We start from the raw sequence: 22497 nt of genomic DNA, 5'->3' as shown, positions 1-22497 counted from the left end.
CACGATTTCTACAGAGCTGCAAATCACCTGATAGGGTATCCAGGTGCTTGCAGATTCCAGAGGCACATTCAAAGAGTCAGGACTTGAGGGTCCTTCGGATTTCTGGAAGTGAGGTTATGGTCCGGAGTAGCATGGGGAGGAGGTTCCAGGTTTTTGCTGCAAAGTTGGAGAAGAAGTGTCCTCCACTTCTCCTATGGTAGTTGCGAGGAGAATGAACAAGTAATAGGGAGGCAGAGTGTAGTCTCCTCAATGGTTGGTGGAAGTTCAGGCGGTGGTTGATATCAGCGGAAGCTTTGTTGTGTAGAGCCTTGTGAGTCAATAGCTTGAATTTGCATCTCTTCTGCACGGGGAGCTAGTGGAGTTGCCAGAGGTGGGGTGGGATGTGGGTTCATCAGAGAAGGTTGCGGATGAGCCTGGCTGTGGTGTTCTGTATGGTCTGAAGCCTTTTTAGGAGGTGAAAAGTGACTGCTGTACTCCAGTTAGCAGGTGATAAGGACATGTTTTATGGAGCATCCTGTGTGCCGGGGTAGCCACTTAAAGTTCTTACTTAGCATGTACAGGGTGAGGAAGCAGGTGGAGGAGATGGTATTGAACTGTGTTTTCATGGTGAGCTTCTTGTCATTGATGATGCTGATGTTTCTGGTATGGGTGGAAGGACTGGGCGAGGGTACTACGTCTGATGGCCACTAGGAGTAGTTCCATGTGTTGCTGTTGTTAGCGAAGATCAGTACTTCCATCTTGTCTATGTTCAACCGCAGGCAGTTGTTCTTCATCCAATTGGTGAGGCTTGCCATGCTCTGTGGAAGTTGGTTTTGGTAGTAGTGGGGTTGTTGGTGAGTAAGAGGGTGAGCTGGGTGCCATCTATGTAGGAGATTATGTTGAAACCGTGGAATCAGACGAAGTTGGCCAGCGGGGTCATATATGCATTGAAGTCTTGGGTTCAAGCAAAAAAGCTGAACTCAAGCAGCAGGCACACCTGAACTGAAGAGTGGGTGTCAGGGTCCTAATTTTATATTTTGTGCCAGCTTTGCAGTGGAAAAAACTTCTGGAGTTTTGCCCCGAGAAAAAGTGTCTGAAATGTCCTGCATCCCTGCCCTAGTCCCAGCCTGTCAGCAGTCACAAAGTCTAGTGTTAAGTTTTTTTTTTGTGTGAGCTGAGGCAGTGTCTTTGAAGTGCTATTTGGACCGTGCACAGCTGTGCCCCCTCCATCCTGGTTGGATGGCCCAAAATGCCAAAACCCTGTCCCTCTATTGTGTAGTTGTCTGGGAGAAATACACAAAGTCTAACTGCACCTAGTTATGTGACCCATGACACAGGCTGAAAACACCAAGGGGGTAATTACAACATTGGGGGTATAAGGCGCTTACCGCCGTGCAGAAGACCGCCAATACACCGCCGCGGCCGCAGTAGACCGCCACAGCTATTATGACACACATCACGGAATCCGCCGAAATTCAGACACCCACACAACACCGCCACACCAAAGGTCAGCGATAAACTGGCGGAAACAAATCCTCCACCTCCACGGCAACAGAAACACGCTCATGCTATTACAACCCACGAATCCACGCAGCGGTCTTTCAACCGTGGTATTCCATTGGCGGTACACACCGCCGCGCTCAAAATACACACACAGCTCCAAAACACCGCCACATTGGACAATTACAAATACACACACCTGATACACATACACACAGCACTCCCACACACCCAATACAATATAAAACGCAAACCCACATCACCCACAAACCCCACCAACCAGAATTTCTGAGAGAAGTCCAGAGACAGCACAGCTATTGACAACCCCATCACACAGAGGCACACAACACCATCACCCACACTACATCCACGCACAAAACACCACATACCACTACACTCACCACACTCATCAACACATACACCACCCCACACATCACACACAACACCCCATGTCACGCCAAAGACACCCCCGCTTCTCCGAGGAGGAGCTCAGGGTCATGGTGGAGGAAATCCTACGGGTAGAGCCACAGCTATTTGGCTCACAGGTACAGCACACATCAATAGCCAGGAAGATGGAGCTATGGCGCAGAATAATCGACAGGGTCAACGCCGTGGGACAGCACCCAAGAAATAGGGAGGACATCAGGAAGAGGTGGAACGACCTACGGGGGAAGGTGCGTTCAACGGTATCCAGGCACAACATCGCAGTGCAGCGGACTGGCGGCGGACCCCCACCTCCTCGCCCACAACTAACAACATGGGAGGAGCAAGTCCTGACCATCTTGCATCCTGAGGGCCTCGGAGGAGTCGGTGGAGGATGGGACACTGGTAAGTCAAATCTTATCTATCATATCCCCCACCCTACCTGCATGCTATCACACACCCCACCCTCACACCCTCCCATATCACCCCAAATCCTCACTATTCTACCGATGACACCAACCACCCATCCCAACACCAAGCCCTGCATAACACAACTAAGAATGGACACCCCTCACTAAAGCATGCCCACTGCACATACCCAGAACACCCCCGCAACCATCACCACACAAGCCCCCACACAGGAACGCCTGCACTGAGGATCATGCACACCCAACCATTTCACACCATGAAACACACACATGCAATAATCATGTTCTTATACCCCTGCAGGAACCCGAAGGAACGTCACCACACCAGAGGGTCCAGACAACACCACTCCACCCCCAGAAGAGGCCCACAGTGACGACAGCAGCTCTGCCCCACTGGATCCTGATGACCAGCCCGGACCATCGTGGGCCTCAGGACAGTCGGTTCCCCTTGCCCAGCCACAGCCCAACACCGAGCTGCCACCCTCTGGTAACACTGGCACAGCACCCACCCAGCGGGCCCAAACCTCCCTACCCAGGACAGGTCAATCAGCGGTGTGTCCACCACTACAGGGCACCCAGGGTAACCCACCACCCCAACAACAACAGGGACCTGGGGGCAGTGGTAGTGGGCATACGGTCCAGGGGACGGAGCCACTGGGGAACTGGGAGGGCTGCTGCGCGACAGAGGGAGGACAGGCCAAGAGAACCAACTCTCCACGAGGCCCTGTCCTCCATCATGGGAGCATACCACCACTCCCAGGAGACGATGGCGACGGTCCTGGACAAGTTGCAGGAGACCCTGGGTCTGCAGGACGAACTGTATTTGGGGTTCAGGGAGGAGCTCAGGACCATCAGCTCCGCCCTGGGCACAATCGTAGGGGTGCTGACGGACATTCAAAAGACCTTGAGGGACACCGTGGCACTCCAAGGGGCCCCTGACACTAGCCAGGACGACGAACTGCCCACCACCTCCGCCGGCGCTAGTGGACAGGACGCCCCGCCACAGGACCACCACACCAGCACCCCACCCCCTGCAGACGCACAACCACCACACAAGTGGGCCCTGAGATCCAGGAACAGGACAGAGCAAGATGGCAAGACCCCCACCAGGAAATAAGACCACCCTGATTGTCCCCCCACTGTCCCACATTGTCACCCTGTCCACATTGGAACTGCCCCAGCTCCACCTCCAATGCCCAGATGGGCAGTGCACCTGTGAGACTAATAGACTGGACTCTGCCATGGACATTCCTCCACCATCACCCATCCCCATTTTACAACCTTCCTTGATTTTTTTAGCACTTAAATAAACACCCTTGAAAGCCCAAAAAAATCTGGAGTCAGTCTATGATTTGGAACTTTGTATTATCAATTACAGTGTCATAATGGGTTACCCATTGTAAGGCTAACATACCAATGTCACACATCACAAGCCCTTGAAGGATGCAAGCAGTTGACACGTAGGTTACCACACTTGTGAAACTGAAATGGAAGGGTACAACTCAATTAACAAATAGTGAGTGAAATGTAGGTACAGGATAGAGGTAGACGTGTGAAAGTTAATGTAATGTTAAACCAGAAAATGTTCTCACCTGTGTCTCACTGGAAATATGGCTGTATGACTGACTCCCTGTTGTCGTTTTCTTCATCCTCAGCTTCATCCTCATCACTGTCCACTGGCTCCACAGGCTCCACAGCTGCCACAACACCGTCATCTGGATCATCCTCCTGCAGAAAAGGCACCTGGCGTCGCAATGCCAAATTATGGAGCATGGAGCAGGCGATGATGATGTCGCACACCTTCTTCGGTGAGTAGAATAGGGATCCACCTGTCATATGGAGGCACCTGAACCTGGCCTTAAAAAGGCCGAAGCTGTGTTCGATCACCTCCTAGTCCGCCCATCATTGTACCGTTCCTCTGCCCTGGTCCTGGGATTCCTCACTGGGGTCAATAGCCAGGAAAGGTTGGGGTAACCAGAGTCCCCCAATAGCCATACACGGTGCCTCTGGAGTTGACCCATCATATCAGGGATGCTGCTATTCCGCAGGATGTAGGCGTCATGCACAGAGCCAGGGAATATTGCAAGATGTACTGGTCTGCCAAACAGACCATCTGGACATTCATCGAATGATAATTCTTCCTGTTCCTGTATACCTGTTCACTCCTGCGGGGGGGACCAGAGCTACATGGGTCCCATCAATGGCACCTATGACGTTCGGGATATGTCCAAGGGCATAGAAGTCACCTTTCACTGTAGGCAAATCCCCCACCTCAGGGAAAATGATGTATCTCCTTACGTGTTTCAGCAGAGCAGACAACACTATGGACAAGACGTTGGAAAACATGGGCTGGGACATCCCTGATGCCATGGCCACAGTTGTCTGAAAAGACCCACTTGCAAGGAAATGGAGCACTGACAGCACCTGCACGTCAGGGGGGATTCCAGTGGGATGGAGGATTGGTGACAGCAGGTCTGGCTCCAACTGGGTACATAGTTCCTGGATTGTGGCATGGTCAAATCTGTAGGTGACAATGATATGTCTTTCTTCCATTGTCAACAGGTCCACCAGCGGTCGGTACACCGGAGGATTCCGCCATCTTCTCATATGTCCCAGCTGACGGTGCCTAAGAAGGACAACAGCGAATAACCAGTCACTATTCCTCCAGGTATGTACCCACAGTTACACACAAGACTACACCAGACAAAAAACCCTTCCTGTATGTGTGTTGAGTATAGGCCTAGCTATGTGTGACGCAGTAGTAAATTAAACCATGTGGGCCCCTGAAATGGCGGCTGCGTGACCTCTAAACTGGGACAATGGGATTGTGGGGTAACTGCGCTGACGTTGCACACCGTCGCGGTAGGCGGTCGTAGACCGCGGCGCAATGTTGCATTTGTTAACATTGGACCTTATGGGTCCCAGGAGCCAATGAACAGGTGCGCCGGCGGTGATGATGCGCACCGCCGCGGACGTCACCGCCATTTTCTATCTGTTCACTCAATAGATACCTGACCTTCAACAGGAGAGGACCTACACTGCTAGTGCTGCTGTGAAATCGGTCTGGAAGCAACGATGGCTGCTGCGTCTGGGGAATGGGCCCCTGCCTTCACTGCACAGGAGTTGGAGAAACTTGTGGATGGGGTCCTCCCCCAGTACACGCTACTCTACGGTCCTCCAGACCAACAGGTTAGTACACAGGGAGCACGTTGTATGGGCTAGGCCTGGGTGGAGAGGGCTGGGTGGAAGAGGGAAGGGGGCAGAGTACATAGAACAGTTATGCATGGGAATGAATGGGCCACATGGCCAGAGTAGGGAGGGGGCCACTAACATTGACGGTGCAGTTGGTAATGACTGTTCCTCTTTCCTTGTGCATGTCATGTAGGTCAGCACCCACCAGAAGAGAGACATTTGGCGTGCCATCGCCAAGGAGGTCCGGACCCTGGGGGCCCACCAGAGACGGGGCACCCACTGCCGTAAGAGATGGGAGGACATTCGTCGCTGCAGCAAGAAGACGGCGGAGGCTCAGCTGGGGATGGCCTCCCAACGTGGGAGGGGTGCCCGTCGCACCATGACCCCCCTGATGTTCCGGATCCTGGCGGTGGCCTACCCGGAGTTGGATGGGCACTTGAGGACATCACAGCAGACACAAGGGGGTGAGTACAACCTCATTCTGCGGACTTTGCGTGCAGTGGAGGTGTCTGGGTGGGGGAGGTGGGCTGTGGGTGTCCCTAGACCGAGGGCGAGTTAGGTAGGCAAGGCCCCTCCGTAATGTAGGCCATGTGGCACTCAACCCCACCTCAACAGAGTGCCAAGTTGAGGTATAGTTGCCCCTGTGGCATCCATGTGCGCAGATTTCCACCATTGCCATGCAGGCCATGTTCCAGAAATTGCATGTGCAGAGGTCAGGAGCACGGCGTTATGCAGGGGGCTGCTGCGTCTGTCTTGTCCGCCAACGGTAACGGCATGCCATGCACTAAAACTCTCTTTGTTCTGTTTCCCCCCCTTTTCCTGCTCTCCCTGTCCTTTTGTACATCAGCATCATCAGGCGGAGGTACAGTGGCACCGGAGCACGAGGGAGCTGCATCCCACATGGCCATGGAGGGCCACACCACAGACTCTGAATGTGGGACGGAGGGCGAGGGGAGCTTCACGTCGGCCACCGGATCACCAACCAGCAACACAGACTCGTCCGCCGATGGGAGCTCCCTTGTGGTGGCGGCACCATCTGTGCCCCCCACTTCTACAGGTACAGCCGCCACCTCCCCTACCAGCACCGCCCTCCCAGCAGCCCCTCAGCGTTCGCCCCGTGCCCGCTCACCCAGGTCGGTGGGCATCACCTTCGCCCCAGGCACCTCAGGCCCTGCCCCAGTCACCCCTGCTGCCCTCAGTGAGGAGGCCATTGACCTCCTCAGGTCACTCACTGTTGGGCAGTCTACCATTGTGAATGGCATTCAGGATGTAGAAAGGCAGTTGCAACACGGTAATGCATTCCTGGAGGGCATTCATTCTGGTCAGGCTGTCCTTCAGCGAACCCTGCAATCTCTGGCCTCAGCACTGATGGCAGCTATTGTCCCTGTGTCTAGCCTCCCCCCTCCAACTTTCTCCACCCAGACCCAATCTCCTGTACCCCAGCCCATCCCAAGCACACCTACAGACCAGCATGCACACAAGTCAACACACACAAGTAGCTCAAGCAAACATAGCCACCACACACACCACAGGCACTCACGCAAGCCTCACCCACATACAGACACAGCAACATCCACTGTCTCCACTGTGTCCCCCTCCTCCTCTTCTCCCTCCTCCCTCCCAGTCTCGTCTACACACACACCTGCATGCACCACATCTACAGGCACTAGGACTCGCACCAGAACACCCAGCACCACAAGCCGCTCACCTGCACTCACCACCTCCACTCCCATTTACACATCCCCTGTGTCCTCTCCCAGTGCGTCTGTGACGCCCCCTCACAAAGTACACAAACGCCGGCAATCACTCACCCAACATCCATCCACCTCACGACAGCCTCCAGTACCTGCACCTGCACCCAAAACACCTAAAGTGACACCTCCTACAACCACCTCCTCTTCCTCCACTCCCAGACCCCCTCCAGCTACCCATTCCAGTGTCCGTCAGAAACTGTCCCTATGTCAAATTGACCTTTTTGCCCCCACCCCCCCCTCCAATTTATCAGTCCCGTCGTAGCGCCTCAGCCAAAAAGCCTCCAGTACCAGTGGTGCGTGTTCCAGGTTTTTGGAGTGCACCGGCCACCAGGGCAGGCAGTAGGACCCGGAGCCAAGGCACTGGCAGCCCACCCCCTGTAAAGGCTCAGAAATTGGAGAGTGGACGACGGGACCATCTTAAGACTCCTGGTGGGACAACAAGTGACATGGGATCGAAGGTGATTGGTGAGTCAGCTGTAACTCCAAAAAAGGTGGGGAAGGTCCACAGGAAGTCTGCCCAGCCTGTTGTGAGTGTCACGGCGGAGAAGTGCGCCATCATTTTCGGCGGTCCACACACAACCGCCAGCACCGTCGTCACTGGTCCAGAAACCACCGCCAGAGTCACAGCCCAGGAGGGCACAAGTATTGTCACTGGTCAGGAGACCACCGCCAGAGTCACAGCCCAGAAGGGCACAAGTATTGTCACTGGTCCAGAAACCACCGCCGGAGTCACAGCCCAGGAGGGCCCAAGTATCGTCACTGTTCAAGAAACCACCGCCGGAGTCACAGCCCAGGAGGGCCCAAGTGTCGTCACTGGTCCAGAAACCACCGCCGGAGTCACAGCCCAGGAGGGCCCAAGTATCGTCACTGGTCCAGAAACCACCGCCGGAGTCACAGCCCAGGAGGGCACAAGTATCGTCACTGGTCCAGAAACCACCGCCGGAGTCACAGCCCAGGAGGGCCCAAGTATCGTCACTGGTCCAGAAAACACCGCTGGAGTCACAGCCCAGGAGGGCCCAAGTATCGTCACTGGTCCAGAGACCACCGCCGGAGTCACAGCCCAGGAGGGGCCAGGATGCCATAGCCCCGCTGGGCAATGATGGAACGTCATGCCACACACCAATGCCCATTGTAGAGATCGTCATGCCACACACCAATGCCCATTGTAGAGATCGTCATGCCACACACCAATGCCCAGTGTAGAGATCGTCATGTCACACACCAATGCCCAGTGTAGAGATCGTCATGCCACACAACAATGCCTAGTGTAGAGATCTTCATGCCACACACCAATGTCTGTATCAGAACCGCCATGTCAAAGCACCACTGAACAGGGCAAAGACCACCATGGCAAAGCACCGCTGAACAGGGCAAAGACCGCCATGGCAAAGCACTGCTGAACAGTCCTGAACCGCCATGTCAAAGCACCGCTGAACAGGGCAAAGACCGCCATGGCAAAGCACCGCTGAACAGTCCTGAACCGCCATGTCAAAGCACCGCTGAACAGGGCAAAGACCGCCATGGCAAAGCACCGCTGAACAGTCCTGAACCGCCATGTCAAAGCACCGCTGAACAGGGCAAAGACCGCCATGTCAAAGCACCGCTGAACAGGGCAAAGACCGCCATGGCAAAGCACCGCTGAACAGTCCTGAACCGCCATGTCAAAGCACCGCTGAACAGGGCAAAGACCGCCATGGCAAAGCACCGCTGAACAGTCCTGAACCGCCATGTCAAAGCACCGCTGAACAGGGCAAAGACCGCCATGTCAAAGCACCGCTGAACAGGGCAAAGACCGCCATGGCAAAGCACCGCTGAACAGTCCTGAACCGCCATGTCAAAGCACCGCTGAACAGGGCAAAGACCGCCATGTCAAAGCACCGCTGAACAGGGCAAAGACCGCCATGGCAAAGCACTGCTGAACAGTCCATAGACCGCCATGGCAAAGCACCGCTGAACAGGGCATGCACCGTGTAGGAATGAATGGACTGCCACATCAGGCATCCTTATCACATGTGCAGCTGGGACAGTGACAGGACAGGTACTTTCACGGGGAGACTCATCCAGTCTGGGCAACAGTCCCCCTCCAGAACCAGTGGAGACCTGCATCTACTTGAGAGACTGTGGCTTTGCACTCCCCAGGATGGCATAGTGGGCAAATCACCCACTGTATAGACTTGAGAGACTGTGGCTTTGCACTCCCCAGGATGGCACAGTGGGCAAGCCACTCACTGTAGAGACTTGAGAGACTGTGGCTTTGCACTCCCCAGGATGGCACAGTGGTCAAGCCACCCACTGTAGAGACTTGAGAGACTGTGGCTTTGCACTCCCCAGGATGGTACAGTGGGCAAACCACCCACTGTAGAGACTTGTGAGACTGTGACTTTCCACTCCCCAGGATACATCAATGCGCATGGAGCCCCGTCGTGGATCTGGCTTCGCATTCATCTGGCTGAGGTGCCCCCCCTTTCCTTCCCCCTGAGGTGCCTGTAGTGTTTCTATCTGATGCCCCGGCAGTGTTCTCTCCGATTTTGGTCAGGTATCTATTGTGGGCCTCGCCCATGCATTTTTGGACTGTTGGTGCACGGACATTGTTTTGTATATATCTGCACTACTTCTCGGATTGTATGTGTAAATAAGAGTGATTTTTAGATATATATCTGTATATTTTTGTATGACATGTATATTGGCACATTACAATGTTTGACCGAATTTCGCATTGTCTTTGCATTCTTCCGGGGGGATTGTGGGTTGTTACTGTGATTTTTGTGACTGCATTGGTGTGTATGTTGTGATATGCGAGGGTGGGGGTGTCCCCCTAACTTTTGCCTCCCCACTCCCCGTGTCGTAGGTGCAGTACTCACCGGTATCTTCTGCGCCTAAGTAGCTGTTGGTCGTAAAGGAGCAGAAAAACAAGGGCAGGTAGGATTTGTAATTCCGGCTCTATGGTGTCCTCCTTCCTCGTGGGATTTGCTAAGGTGAGCGTTTTCCCATTGCAAAAGCTGTTTCCGCCGTGTTTTTATCCACGATGATTCCGCCCCGGAAAAGGTGGCGGATTTGCGGGTTGTAATAGTGTGGGCGGTACATTGTCTCCCGCCTGTCTGTTGGCGGTAACCGCCGCGCTGCTTGTCTGTACGGCCGTGGCGGGCGGTGTGTTAAAGTGGCTGTCTTTGTTGGCGGTTTCCGCCAGGGTCATAATTCCCTTTTTTTGTCCACCGGCCTGTTTGTGGGATTACCGCACCTTTAACACCGTCCGCCAGGGTTGTAATGACCACCAAATGTTTAGGACAAGAAAAGGCCAATTTTTTAAAAGTGGTATTTTCAGAATTGTGACTTAAAATCAAACTTTACCATTAAGGAGGATTTTAAATTACAATTTATTAGGCACCAAACATAATATTTCTGTTTGCTCCTAAACAAAATTTATCACTTTTTAAATGTAATAACAGCATACCAATGTCATCCTATGGGAAAGGTAGGCCTCACAATAGTGAAAACCCACTTTGGGAGCTTTTCACTACCAGGACATGTAAAACATGAAAGTGCACGTTGAATACAATGCGCCCTTCACTACAGTTGTTTAGGGCCTACCTCAGGGGTGATGTATATGTATTAAAAAGAAAGTTTTAGGCCTGGTAATTGGGTTTATTTTGCCAAGTAAAATTGGCAGTTTAAAACTGCTCACAGGCTACAATGGCTGGGTGGCACAATAGGTGGTGGAGGCCCCCTAGTAGCATTTATTTTCCAGCCCTTGGTGTATGGCATACCACTTTACTAAAGTCTTACTAATGACCTAAATATGCCAATCAGTTGTAAGCCAAAGTTCTGATATTTTTATAGAGTGAGCACAGGCACTTCAGCGCTGATTAGCAGTGTTAAAGTGCACAGAGTCCAAAGGCCTACATTAACAAATTCAGCCAAACAAGGGAGCAAAGGCAAAACATTTGCAGATGGCTTTGCAGGGAGGGCCAAGTCCGACACTGTTCTACCTTGTTACTATCTTATCATCTTAACTGAGTTTGGCCTATACAATGAAATTCAACATCTGCCTGTCCCTCCTTTCAAGGTGCTCAACAACAGTACATGCCCGTCATGCATTTTACAAGTGCATTAGAAATATAACTCTTGACATAGTGATCCTCTTAATAGAATTTTTTTGTGGCTAGTTTCTTGATGTTGCAATCTGGAGACATAAGTGTTAATGTGAACTTGCCACTCGAGCCCACTAAAAAGCTCTGTCTGAAAGTTTATGTGTGTATTTTACGTATATATATAAAAACTGCACACCAAACTAATCACATTGCACATCCCCATCCACTCTCCTCAAAAGCCTGATCTCTGTTAATCCCACAAACTACCCTTTTCCACTTAAATCTCCTTTTGTTTAGTGTGAACTGACTCTTCTGCATAATGTGATCGGCTGCCATTTTGAGATAAGTCAGTGATGTGTAAATTACTCACATAAACGGAGCACGGACACCTGTTCCAGTGACTATCTTCTGTATTCATGGCCTGTAACTCCCTCTCTAAATAGAATTTATCTTCTGCCTTTTCTCTTACCTGATTGGTTTGTGAGGGCCATAGGACAGCTGTTACATTGACGATGACGTTCTTTCCCTCAGGGGCTCTGTCATCATACCCTCCAACCGTTACAGGTCTGATTCCTCCTTCTGTGCTCCGTTGCCAATTTACAATGTCGTACTGTGCAGGGACTTCACCGTTTTGATTAAAAAACACTTCTTCTCCAACTTTGTTTTTGAAATGGACTTTCTTAATGTATTGTGTTATCTACATGCAAGAGATAAATAAAATTACACTAGTGCAGCTACTGAAATGAGTTCACTGATCAAAATATAGTTATCTCCCATAGAAATGCACAATTCACTGACCTGACAGTAGCAATGTGTGGTACAACAATTTTCGGATCCATCAATAAATCAATAAATAGGGCCACAGACTCATTGAGGATTATGGAGCGTCGCGTGCAGACGACCTACCCGGACCTCTGCTCGCCTGGAATGAGCTGAACGCTACCCTCTGCCTACGACCTATGGGGCCCTGCCCTGACTTTCTGCAGGGCTTGAAATTCACGTGTCAGAAGTTTTATGTCCATAACAGTACTATAAAAACAGTTTATAGTTTTTAGATTGAACATTAATAGAGTTCACTTGTTACACCCTTAATGGTAACTTTTAAGGCACCACTTAGCTGACACTTGTAGCTCCCAACTACGGAATTTTAATTAATTTGTGGTCCTGAAGAAGCGCTGTGGGTCTGAATCTTCTGAACCAGCAGGAGCGAAACATGTCGACCTTTTCTCACTTTTGACTTTTATGGCAATGTGGGTTCATTACTTTCCCAGAGTAGCCCTCAATGCCTCTGTTTGGTGGCTTTTTTAATCCCGCCAGGAGTACTGTGCAATTAAATGACTTTTGGCAACTCCTAGATGGTTTTAGTCATTCACTTTTCCCTTCACTCACACTAAGCTCTGCACATTTGACCTCACATTTCAGGACACTCTCACACTTATAGGCTTCACAATACAGCATCTAATAAGATCTCTGCTAAAGTGACCCTTTGCAGGATCTGTAGGACATTGAGGGCCACTCTTAAGAGGAGCAGCCCAATGATGAAGCATGACATCTCTCTTTGGAATCTATGAGGGCACCAAAAATCAAGGGAGTAATTCCCCTAATGCTTAACCTGCCTGAATGTGTAGCCTTCTAGTATCTTTTTCGTTAGTAACAGTATCCCTCCATTTCTGATTAACTTGAGAAAAGCACTCTGATATCATTGTGTCCTGTTCACGTTATATAGACATGCAAAAATAATATATGTACATAAGTTAAGAGTACCTGCCATGGTTTTATTTCTTGTATATCTACTGATGTCCCATTGAAGAATTGTTCTTCCTCTGGCCTGTGAGAATTTAGATCATGCAACGCCCAAGCAATGGCTTGAACAGCGGTGTAGACATTGTATGGAATTCGAGTATCATAAATATTGTTGTAGTCAATATGTACGTTCTCCAATTTTTCATCCCCTGTGCACCATTCTGTGGTATTATCCCATGTGCTAGTTATGTTGTTTGGACCCCTCCACTTACATCCAAAAGCTTCTTCCCAGAAAACTGGAAGAAAACCATTTTCAGCGGATCTGGAATGATGGACACTATTTAGATGTGCCTCGAACCCCGGAACAGGTCCATTGTATATTGTGAGCCCAATAGTGCCGATGAGAACATCTGAGTACATATCCATTGCTAAAGTGGAAGATATGGACCAGCCTTCAGTGGCAATGAACACTTTGCCATTCACTCCGTATCTTACCATCTCATCTACTAAAGGAAGCAGTCCGGCATCAGTAGCGAAGATGACAATGGCTGTAGCAGTTGAGTTTTTAATCACCTGAATGATGTGAAAGGCATTCCTGTTGGCTTTACTCAAGATGATAGTCTCAAAAAAGGATACACATGCCCCCAACCTTTCGAGCTCCTGTTTTAATATTTGGCCACCCTGTTGGCCATAGTCATTATCTTCAACTAGCAGACCTACCCACGTCCAGCCAAAGTGTATCAATAACCGAGCCAGGCCTCTGGACTGAAAGTCATCATTGGGAATGGTGCGAAAGAAGGAAGGGAACTGTTTTCTGTCACTCAGGAGCGGGCTGGTTGAAACAAAACTGATCTGTTAAACAGCAGAATTGAAAATAACAACATTAAGAGGGTTTTTACGTCCATGGAGGATTAATAGGCATATAAACACTTCTAAAGGATGAGGTCTTTTGTAAGCATCATGGTTGGAACTGCCTTCTTTCGACTTTTCTACTAAATATCAACACCAACAATATTGCGGCAAAAATAATATCGAAGTATAGATCTACTATTTCGAACTTCACATACCTTGAAGATATATGTATTGCGTAGATACATGTATGTTGAGTTAGTTATTGAAAAACTAGACTTACTTACCTGTAGATATTTTCTTTTCAATATTCTGTCCCCATCAATACTGTTGATTCAATATTCAGGGGACACACCAGCGGTTTGATATTTTGAGTCCATGTACCTAGTAGGAGAGGGTGTTCCGCTCTCTTCTGGGAGTGCCGCTCCTACCCCGTTCAACAGCTGGAAGGGAGAAGCGCTAGAAACACTCTAATGCATGCGCAAAGCAATGATCCAAGGCACACTTGTAGATAACCCAGATGGATTTAGTCCTAAATCATATTAAGTAATACATTCCTCTCCTGCTTACACATGGTTTGCTACAACAAGTAGCGCAGTAGAGCTTTCGCAAGACGATGCACTTAGGTTTGGCGTTGTTAGTATAACCGTCCCATGCAAACATGTGGTCATGGCAAAGTCAGTGTAGCGAGACCCGGTCTCCGTGGTCTAATATGAGCATTTACACTGAGGTCTCACATGCCATAAACCCATCAGAACCTTCCTCTGTATGTATGCCAGTGTCCTGCTATAGATTATGTAATGCAAATTGTACAAAACAGATTGTTTTAGTGCAAAACAGTTTGTTCTTTGAATCAGACAAACTTTTGCACCCGATTATGTCCTCAGAAGTATGAAGTGGCGAGTATCATGAGCAAATATTTATTTCTGGTGGTATTACCCATGCGCTCTCTTTTGCCAGGTGATTACTACCACCTAGAAGCTGATAGTACTTCCCTGTGCAAAAACTGGAGAAAGAGAACTATACTCTCAACTTCTAGTTGGAGCAAAGTATGAAGTAGGGGGAAATGGCATTTACACTTATTTTAACACAATCGCACAAGTCTGACATACCCTGTCATTATCTTCCAATAAAGTGGCTGCATGTAACATACCATCATTTAATGGGGCATGAGAAAAGAAATACTTACACAAAAAGAACAGATGATGGTCGGAATGCTGAACAATGCAAACATTCACCTCCAGTCACAAAGATCTGGGTTTAATCCATTGTTTTTTTGCTCACCACAAGACGTGGGTCCCCTGCTCACTGTGCCACTGGAGTCAAGCTAGCCTGGCTGATAAATGGTGATACCCTGAAAACCGGTCGCAGGATACTTGTTTCCGGTCCAGGGAGGACCTGGCTTGGCAGTTCGTGCTGGACTGAACCCTTGAGGAACAGGGTCAAGACTGATTTGCATATGGCTGTGTCCAAACTGGGGTGGCATGGTGAGCAAAGGAACAATAGATTAAACCCAGATCTGTGACTGGTGGTGAGTGTTTGCATTGTTCAGCACAACGTCCATCATCCTTTTGTGTTGCAAAAGAAATACTTAGACTGAGTTGTAAACATGAAATAGGATTTATTACAGAAAGTGCTTGCTCTATGTTGACGTTTTTACCTCTCTAATGCTCTGTTAACAGTTCCACATGGTTCTACATTCAAACTTATGCCTTTATCTGCCCATTTCTAAAATAGGTTTGTACAATCACTGGCAAAGACTTGACCTTCTACGCATGGACAATGAGGAACTATTGATGTGTTGTCATGTTCTTACCTGGGGTAGCCTGTAAAGACCCAGCACTCGCGCCATGGCGATGGAGCACGATGAGCTAGCATCGCCGATGATTCCCATGATTGGAAGCGTCCTCTGGCAGCTAAAGTTTGGGAGAGGTTCTGCTTGTCCTGCCAGAGTCCATAGAGTCCCCTCTAGGGATCGCTGCAGGATCCTGCAGGAGTCATAGATCCGAAACCCCAGTGTGATGTTCGGTAGGAGATCTGAACTCCTGCTGATCTCCTCGATGGCAAACACCATGGCCTGCAGCGATTGGTAGTTCTGGAGCTGAAACCTGCAAGATCAAAGGATAGCTCATAAGTTGTCAGCTCTTATCCTACCCCAATGGAAAATTGACCTGTTCTGTGACAAATGTTTAATTCTGTGTTTCCTGCTTTGATCAAAAGTAAAGATTGGAAAATAATAGCACTGAGAGGAAAGGATATGGATCTGCCAGCTTTAAGTTAAGAAGAACAAGGCTTATAAGGATTTGAAGGCCAACCACCTCCAAAGAGTCTGAAAATAGCTTGTAGAGAAGGAAAAGATTTATGAAAAAAAGGTTGTATTAATGGCGAAGCAAAAGCCAAGGAAACTCTTGCAAGCAAAGTGATAATCCAACCCTGCTGAGTGTGATAGCTCAGTGGAATAATGTGTCAGATGTAGGGATCTGTGCTTGGCCACTTGGTTACAGGTTCAAATCCAGATGGCTCCTCGGCCTTTCATCCTTCAGAGGTGGATACAATGATTAGCACTGAGTTGACTGACAATAAACAGCTGTTATCATAAATTCAAACACAGATGCCTGCAGTGCATGCATTAGTCCACTGAGCCATCACAACTGAGGACCTTTTGATGATATCAGCTGGATGTACAGAGAGTGACCACAATATCAATAACAATAGAAAACATTGTCTCCGACAGTACCTTTGGCAGGTAAGGGGCGCAGGCCGCGTGGTGAAGGTGGGTTCCTGATATTCAACATCGTCATGGAGAGGAAAGATGCCACCAAGCAGGATGTCTCCGTCTTTGGAAAGCCCACTGACCTCTGGGGTGGGAAGGTGGCACCCTGGACCCTCAGCCTGTGCTGCAGATGACGTCATCAGGAGACCAAGCAAGATATTCTGAGAAAGGAACAGCATGAGGTGCCTTTGTGGTGTGGTGGTGCCTGTGGTCCAGGAAGAGAGAAAATACATGCTGCAGAGCTTGGAATGTCTCATGTGGAATCTGCAAAGGTGGCCAGGAAAGTCATGAGGAGAGCCCAGAGGTCTGACTTGAGACAAAGCACGCACCATCAGAAAATGCAGCAGGTAAATGACAGTAAACAGCATGTAAAGATAGGGGAACCACTCTTTCACGTTAAAAATAGGTTATTTAGTGAATATTCCGAGTGGATCAAGAGATATCAGTTTCTCAAGCGCACCGCATTTATGCTCAGGGTAGCTGTACGTGGAGCAACATCATTGTCTATTAAAGAGTGCACAAGTGCTGTTCTATATAGCACACACCCTGGACCGAACTGTAGCACTATTGTCTAATAAAGAGTTCACAAGTGATGCTCTATATAGCACTCTCCCTGGACCGAACTGTAACACTATTGTCTATTAAAGAGTGCACAAGTGATGTTCTATATAGCAAACGCCCTAGACTACATGGAATCGTCACCGACTTAAAAACAGGTAATATGAAAGAAAGTGAATTGGGTAGGATCGTGTATTTCAGGACGCTGAGATTTGAGCTCAGTTTTTCTGGGTATATGATGTGCTATTGAGCCACTAAACAAATGCACCCTTCTTGGTCCCTTTTTCACGATTTGGCAATAATTTATGTTCTGTTATTTTTTACGTCAGCTAGTGCAATAAGTGCAGTGGTGTTTGCTAATTTAAATGTGCCTCGATATTTGCATAAAATGTCAGTGTCTTTCCTGAACAAAATTAAGCGTAAGGGGAGAAGACTAGTTTTATGGCAGTTTCAAGGCATTTCTCTGATGTAACAACTGGTAAGACAAGCATTTGCAATGCAATAGGTCTCACATTTTCTTGAGCTGCCTCTATTGACATTGTAAATTCACAACTGGACTTTTCATGCCACATAAATTGGTCAACCCTGCCTCATAATTTCATCTCTTCCTGCCATATAATTTCAGTGGCCCAGCCTTTCACTAAAGGACACTTCCATTTACCTTCTTCCTTTATCCTATAACATGTACAATTATCATATAAACCTTTATCAGAAATAAACTTTTGCATTACAGTGTAATGGTCAATACACAATAACAAAAATATAATTTGGGACGGATTGGAGGGTGAAAGAAAAGAGGGAGTCGGGAGAAAGATGGATAGGACGAGTGGTGTAGTAACCGTGTCATGGGCCCTGGACTAAGAAAGGAAAATGGTTGACCTACATTTCGGTAGGAAAATACAGCAGTAATTAGAGTTGGGTGAGGTCCATAGGACTCTGGGCCCAGTGCCACTACACCTGCTGCTCCATTGATAACTAGGTCTCAAGAGAGAAAGTGGATGGGTCAGAAAAAGAGAAGTAAAAGGAATTCAAGAGACAAAAGGAATAAGGAGAAGGGGTCGCAAAGAAATAAAATAAACAAGGGAAAGAAAGAATGAGAAAATGAAAACACAACTAAGAGAAGAAATAGAGCAAACCTGTGAGACAAAAGAAAAATGGAAGGAAGCTAGTGAACGAAAGATAAAGAGTAAAAAATAATGAAATAAATGTGAAAAGAAAGAGAAAAATTAACATTATAGAAAAAAGAGAGATGGTGAGAGAAACAAGCAGTGAAAGAACCAGGGCAAGTATGTACCGACACATTTCCCACTGGCACAGAATGGGAAAACCACTTTGACACTTTGGGTCCTGGCAAATAACTTGTGGTTTCCACATACAGATGGGGAAAAGAGGGATTTATAGTAAAACGTGAACTGACAGATAAAGATAAGAAAAACAACAGAGAAAGGAAGGAAAAAAAGTGAAAGAATGCATATTGATTCAAAGGAAAGAGCAAATTAAAAACAAAAACAAAGAAAGAATGAAGGCAAGAGAAAAGAATTGTGAAAGAATGAATGACTGATAAAGAAAAAAGAGAGGAGCGAAACAAGGAAAGAAATAACTATGTTTTTGCGAGTTTGAAAGAGGAGGTAGGAAGAGGGAAATAAAAAAAGGGAGAGGAGTAGAAATAAACAGTTGAAAGAAAGAGCTAAACTGTTAATGTGTGGATTTTACAAGCTGGAATGAGACAACTGGGGGAGAAAGAAAACATTCAGAGTAAACAGAGTAAAGGTAAGAATGGAGTGAGATAGGTGAAACAGACCCTTCCAAATAAAGATGGCAGCTAAGAATAGATTTAATTAGCTCCCCAGTGTCTTTAAACAGAAGTCAGAGTGCGGAACAGAAGGAGGTGCATTAGCATAGTTATAGGTGAAACACAATACAGCAATATTGGGGCGCTTCAAGTCAGGATTGGGGGTATAGACAGAGTTGTGTCCCGGCCCAGTGCTGGAATAACAGAAAGGCAGCGGGTGAGGAATGAGAAACGGAGCACCGTGTAATTCCTGGGATTTGAATAGTGGGGCACTGCAGGTTGGGGTTTAGATGCACTGACAGAGTTGCATGTGGGCTGCAGTACTTGAATAGTAACGTGCACACAAGGTCAGAAGTGAGGTATGTTAATGGAACTATGTATGGAACCTAGTATTTGCTTGCCAGTGTTGCCAAATGTTAGCCTGGAGGTGCCCTGGTGAAGCTGTGGGTGGGGCCCAGTATGGGAGTGGCATTGCCTCTGAACCACAGAAGCAAGGAGTCCTGAAGGGTGTGTGAGGGAGACTTAGTACTGAGAAGAAATGTGCACTGAATGTTAGAATTGATGGACTCTGGTATAGGTGTGGTGGTTCCCATCAACAATGGCGTTGGCTGTTAGCTTGAGGTGCACTGGCTGGGCTGTGTATTGCACTTTTTGGTCCAGTATTGGCTCGGCAGCGGGACTGAATATTAGAATTGAGCTGCAGTAATGGAACTGTATGTGAGCGGGGTCCCAGTATAGGAAAACGAAAAGTGACTTCGCAGGGTAGAACTGAGGGGCACTGATGGAGCAGCGCTTGAGGTCCTAGTACTGGAACAGCAGAGTGTACTGACTGCAAGAACTGAGGTGCTCTGGCAGACAGCATGTTTGGGGTTCTGGCATGGGCACAGCTGAGGGCTTGGAGTGTGTGAACTGAGGTGCACTGATGGAGCTGCACCCGAGGTCCCAGTACTGGAGCAGCTGAGTGTATTGACTGCAAGAACAGAGGTGAGTTGGCATACAGCGTGTGTGTGGTCCCTGGCACTGGCATGCCTGAGGGCTCGGAGTGTGTGAACTGAGGTGCACTGATGGCACTGCACCCGAGGTCCTAGTACTGGAGCAGCTGAGTGTACTGACTGCAAGAACTGAGGTGCTCTGGCAGACAGTGTGTGTGGGGATCCTGGCACTGGCACGCCTGAGGGCTCGGAGTGTGTGAACTGAGGTGCACTGATGGAGCTGCACCCGAGGTCCTAGTACTGGAGCAGCTGAGTGTACTGACTGCAACAACTGAGGTTCTCTGGCAGACAGCGTGTGTGGGGATCCTGGCACTGGCACGCCTGAGGGCTCGGAGTGTGTGAACTGAGGTGCACTGATGGAGCTGCGAGTGGGATCCCAGTATGGAGCCGAAGTGCGCACTGTCTCTAAGGTTTAGAGAGCCCTGGTAGAGTTGGGTGCATAGGCTATAAGCAATTACTAGGGATCTACCGCTCTTACTCTCAGCACACAGACAGGCACACTTGGTAAAGAAAATTGAAGCCAAGGAAGGGCGGGAGCCAGGCAGCTAAGAAAGGGTGCAGAGAGCCCACAAAGACCAAATGTGACCAAGATAACAGCCTGTTTTATAGCCTTGTTTACAGTGAAGCTCAGAGGAAGAATGCTCTACAAATGGAAAGGGAGTCTTCCCTGGACAGGAGCAGGAAACAAAGTGACAAAAAGTCCCCTACAGACCAGATAAACAGGACAAAGCGTAATTATACAGTAGTTGGTCCCAGCTACCACACAGAAGAAGGAGGGCCAAAGAGGCATGACTGACCACTAGCAAGCAAGGATTTTTAAATGACACTGAAACTAACAAATGATATAGCTGGAAGCCCACAGAAGAAATATACTTAAAAGTATACAAGAGGTTTACGCTTACGCTCGACGTAAAAAGGGAGAGGGTCAGCATTGTAATGACGGCAATTACATCGATTAGCAAAACAAAGTGACTGTGCCTTCCTGCAGGTGTTCAGGGAGACGCATGCGAAGTGAGGGTCACCTGCAGGCACCCACCGTCTTGGATTTCAGCTATTAAACCTCTAAGGTTTTTATGTCTCTGAGAACTGCGTCAGGGAGTATAAAGGTAGCGCAGTGTTTGGCTCAGCTCTATTCTGGCTCTGCAGTAGCAACTGAACAAGAGCCGAGCCAGAGCTGGTCATTGAGCCCGAACCAGGTTTGAGCCTTAGGACTCTGCCCCCCGGTCAGCGAGGTCCACGATAATGCTTAGAAACATGTGCACTTGTTGCGGACATAAGAAAATTGTACAGCACACATTCCAGAACATATTAACTCGTACATAACTGATGGGTTCATTGTTTTATGAATTTACAAATAAGTGGCTCCGCTTACACATATAAAGATTGTTGAAGCAAAATTATTATGGTACATTGTTTTAAAACAAAAGTGCAAAACTGCTTTGCGCTACATTAGAGAAAGTTAACCAAGGGCTAGGGCGTTTTTTATATATATAATTTATTTATATATATGAACACATACATACACATATTTATATACATGAATACATACACAGACACACATAAATATATATATATCTCGAAACAATACCCTTTCAGCCTGAGAGTGATGCATAAATTAGGAGAAAAAGAAGAGAGTCACTGGGTATTTCCCATCTGGGTCGGTGGAGAGCGGCTGCAGCATAAAGCTCCCTACAGTACCAGCGACACCCTGTACTGGAGCAGCCGCCCTCCACCTAAACTTTGGAATATGTATATATATATCACACATTGAAATGTCTTTACAGCAGCCTATGTGTTATATGTGACTAAAAGGTGATCAATGTAAGGTGACTTAAATCACTCCTGGATTTCTCTGTCAAGCTCTGATTTCTATATATGAACCGATTAAACGCACCAGCCCATGTACATCACTGGATCTTAATAAAATTTGATGCACACAATGTCAAAGAAAAAGCACATCTGTAACCCAGCAGGTTACCTCTTTTTTTCGTAGGAAAAAAGAGAGCCGAGACATAGGGGAATGTGTGGACTGACATAAAGTTGGGCGCGGACGGGAATTCCTACGGTTTCCGGTGAAATTGCTAAACTCCATGAGAATCCCTGGTGGGCTTTCCTCCGACCTCGGGTAGCAGGTGGTGAACTCTGCAGGGATGTTCTCCCGCACGCTCGGGGTACCAGGAGTGAAGTGGGGGCCACAGTATCGTGGCCAGAACATCGTTTGACATACTGAGTCCAAAAATATTTTCCCATTGCGGTTAAGAGGAGAAAATCTACACCCGATGGGTTGATATTCTTGCATACTGCACATGGGACACGAAATCTATGTCAGACGAGAATTCTGACAGCCATGTTGTCGGAGCCCCCCCTTCCCCTCCCCGCCAGAAAGAAGAGGGTCATCGTTAACAACAAATTATAAATCAGGACAT

The 22497-nt window shown here is 48.3% G+C and overlaps 1 protein-coding gene across 1 annotated transcript in view; it reads right to left on the bottom strand.

The window, feature by feature from the left end:
* LOC138267205 (extracellular calcium-sensing receptor-like) overlaps nt 1–22286 on the bottom strand; it is a 28736-nt gene extending 6450 nt beyond the window's left edge. The window contains exons 1-5 of the mRNA XM_069216059.1: nt 22136–22286; nt 16694–16934; nt 15773–16064; nt 13129–13959; nt 11834–12061 (exon numbers count right to left, since the gene is read on the bottom strand). Of these exons, the coding sequence (XP_069072160.1) occupies nt 11834–12061; nt 13129–13959; nt 15773–16064; nt 16694–16934; nt 22136–22286 (1743 nt within the window). The remainder of the gene's footprint in view (nt 1–11833; nt 12062–13128; nt 13960–15772; nt 16065–16693; nt 16935–22135) is intronic.
* Nucleotides 22287–22497: the final 211 nt, after the last annotated feature.

The sequence above is a fragment of the Pleurodeles waltl genome, chromosome 12 (assembly GCF_031143425.1).
Source record: "Pleurodeles waltl isolate 20211129_DDA chromosome 12, aPleWal1.hap1.20221129, whole genome shotgun sequence".
Taxonomy (NCBI): Eukaryota; Metazoa; Chordata; class Amphibia; order Caudata; family Salamandridae; genus Pleurodeles; species Pleurodeles waltl.
This window is presented reverse-complemented; position numbering and strand designations above follow the sequence as displayed.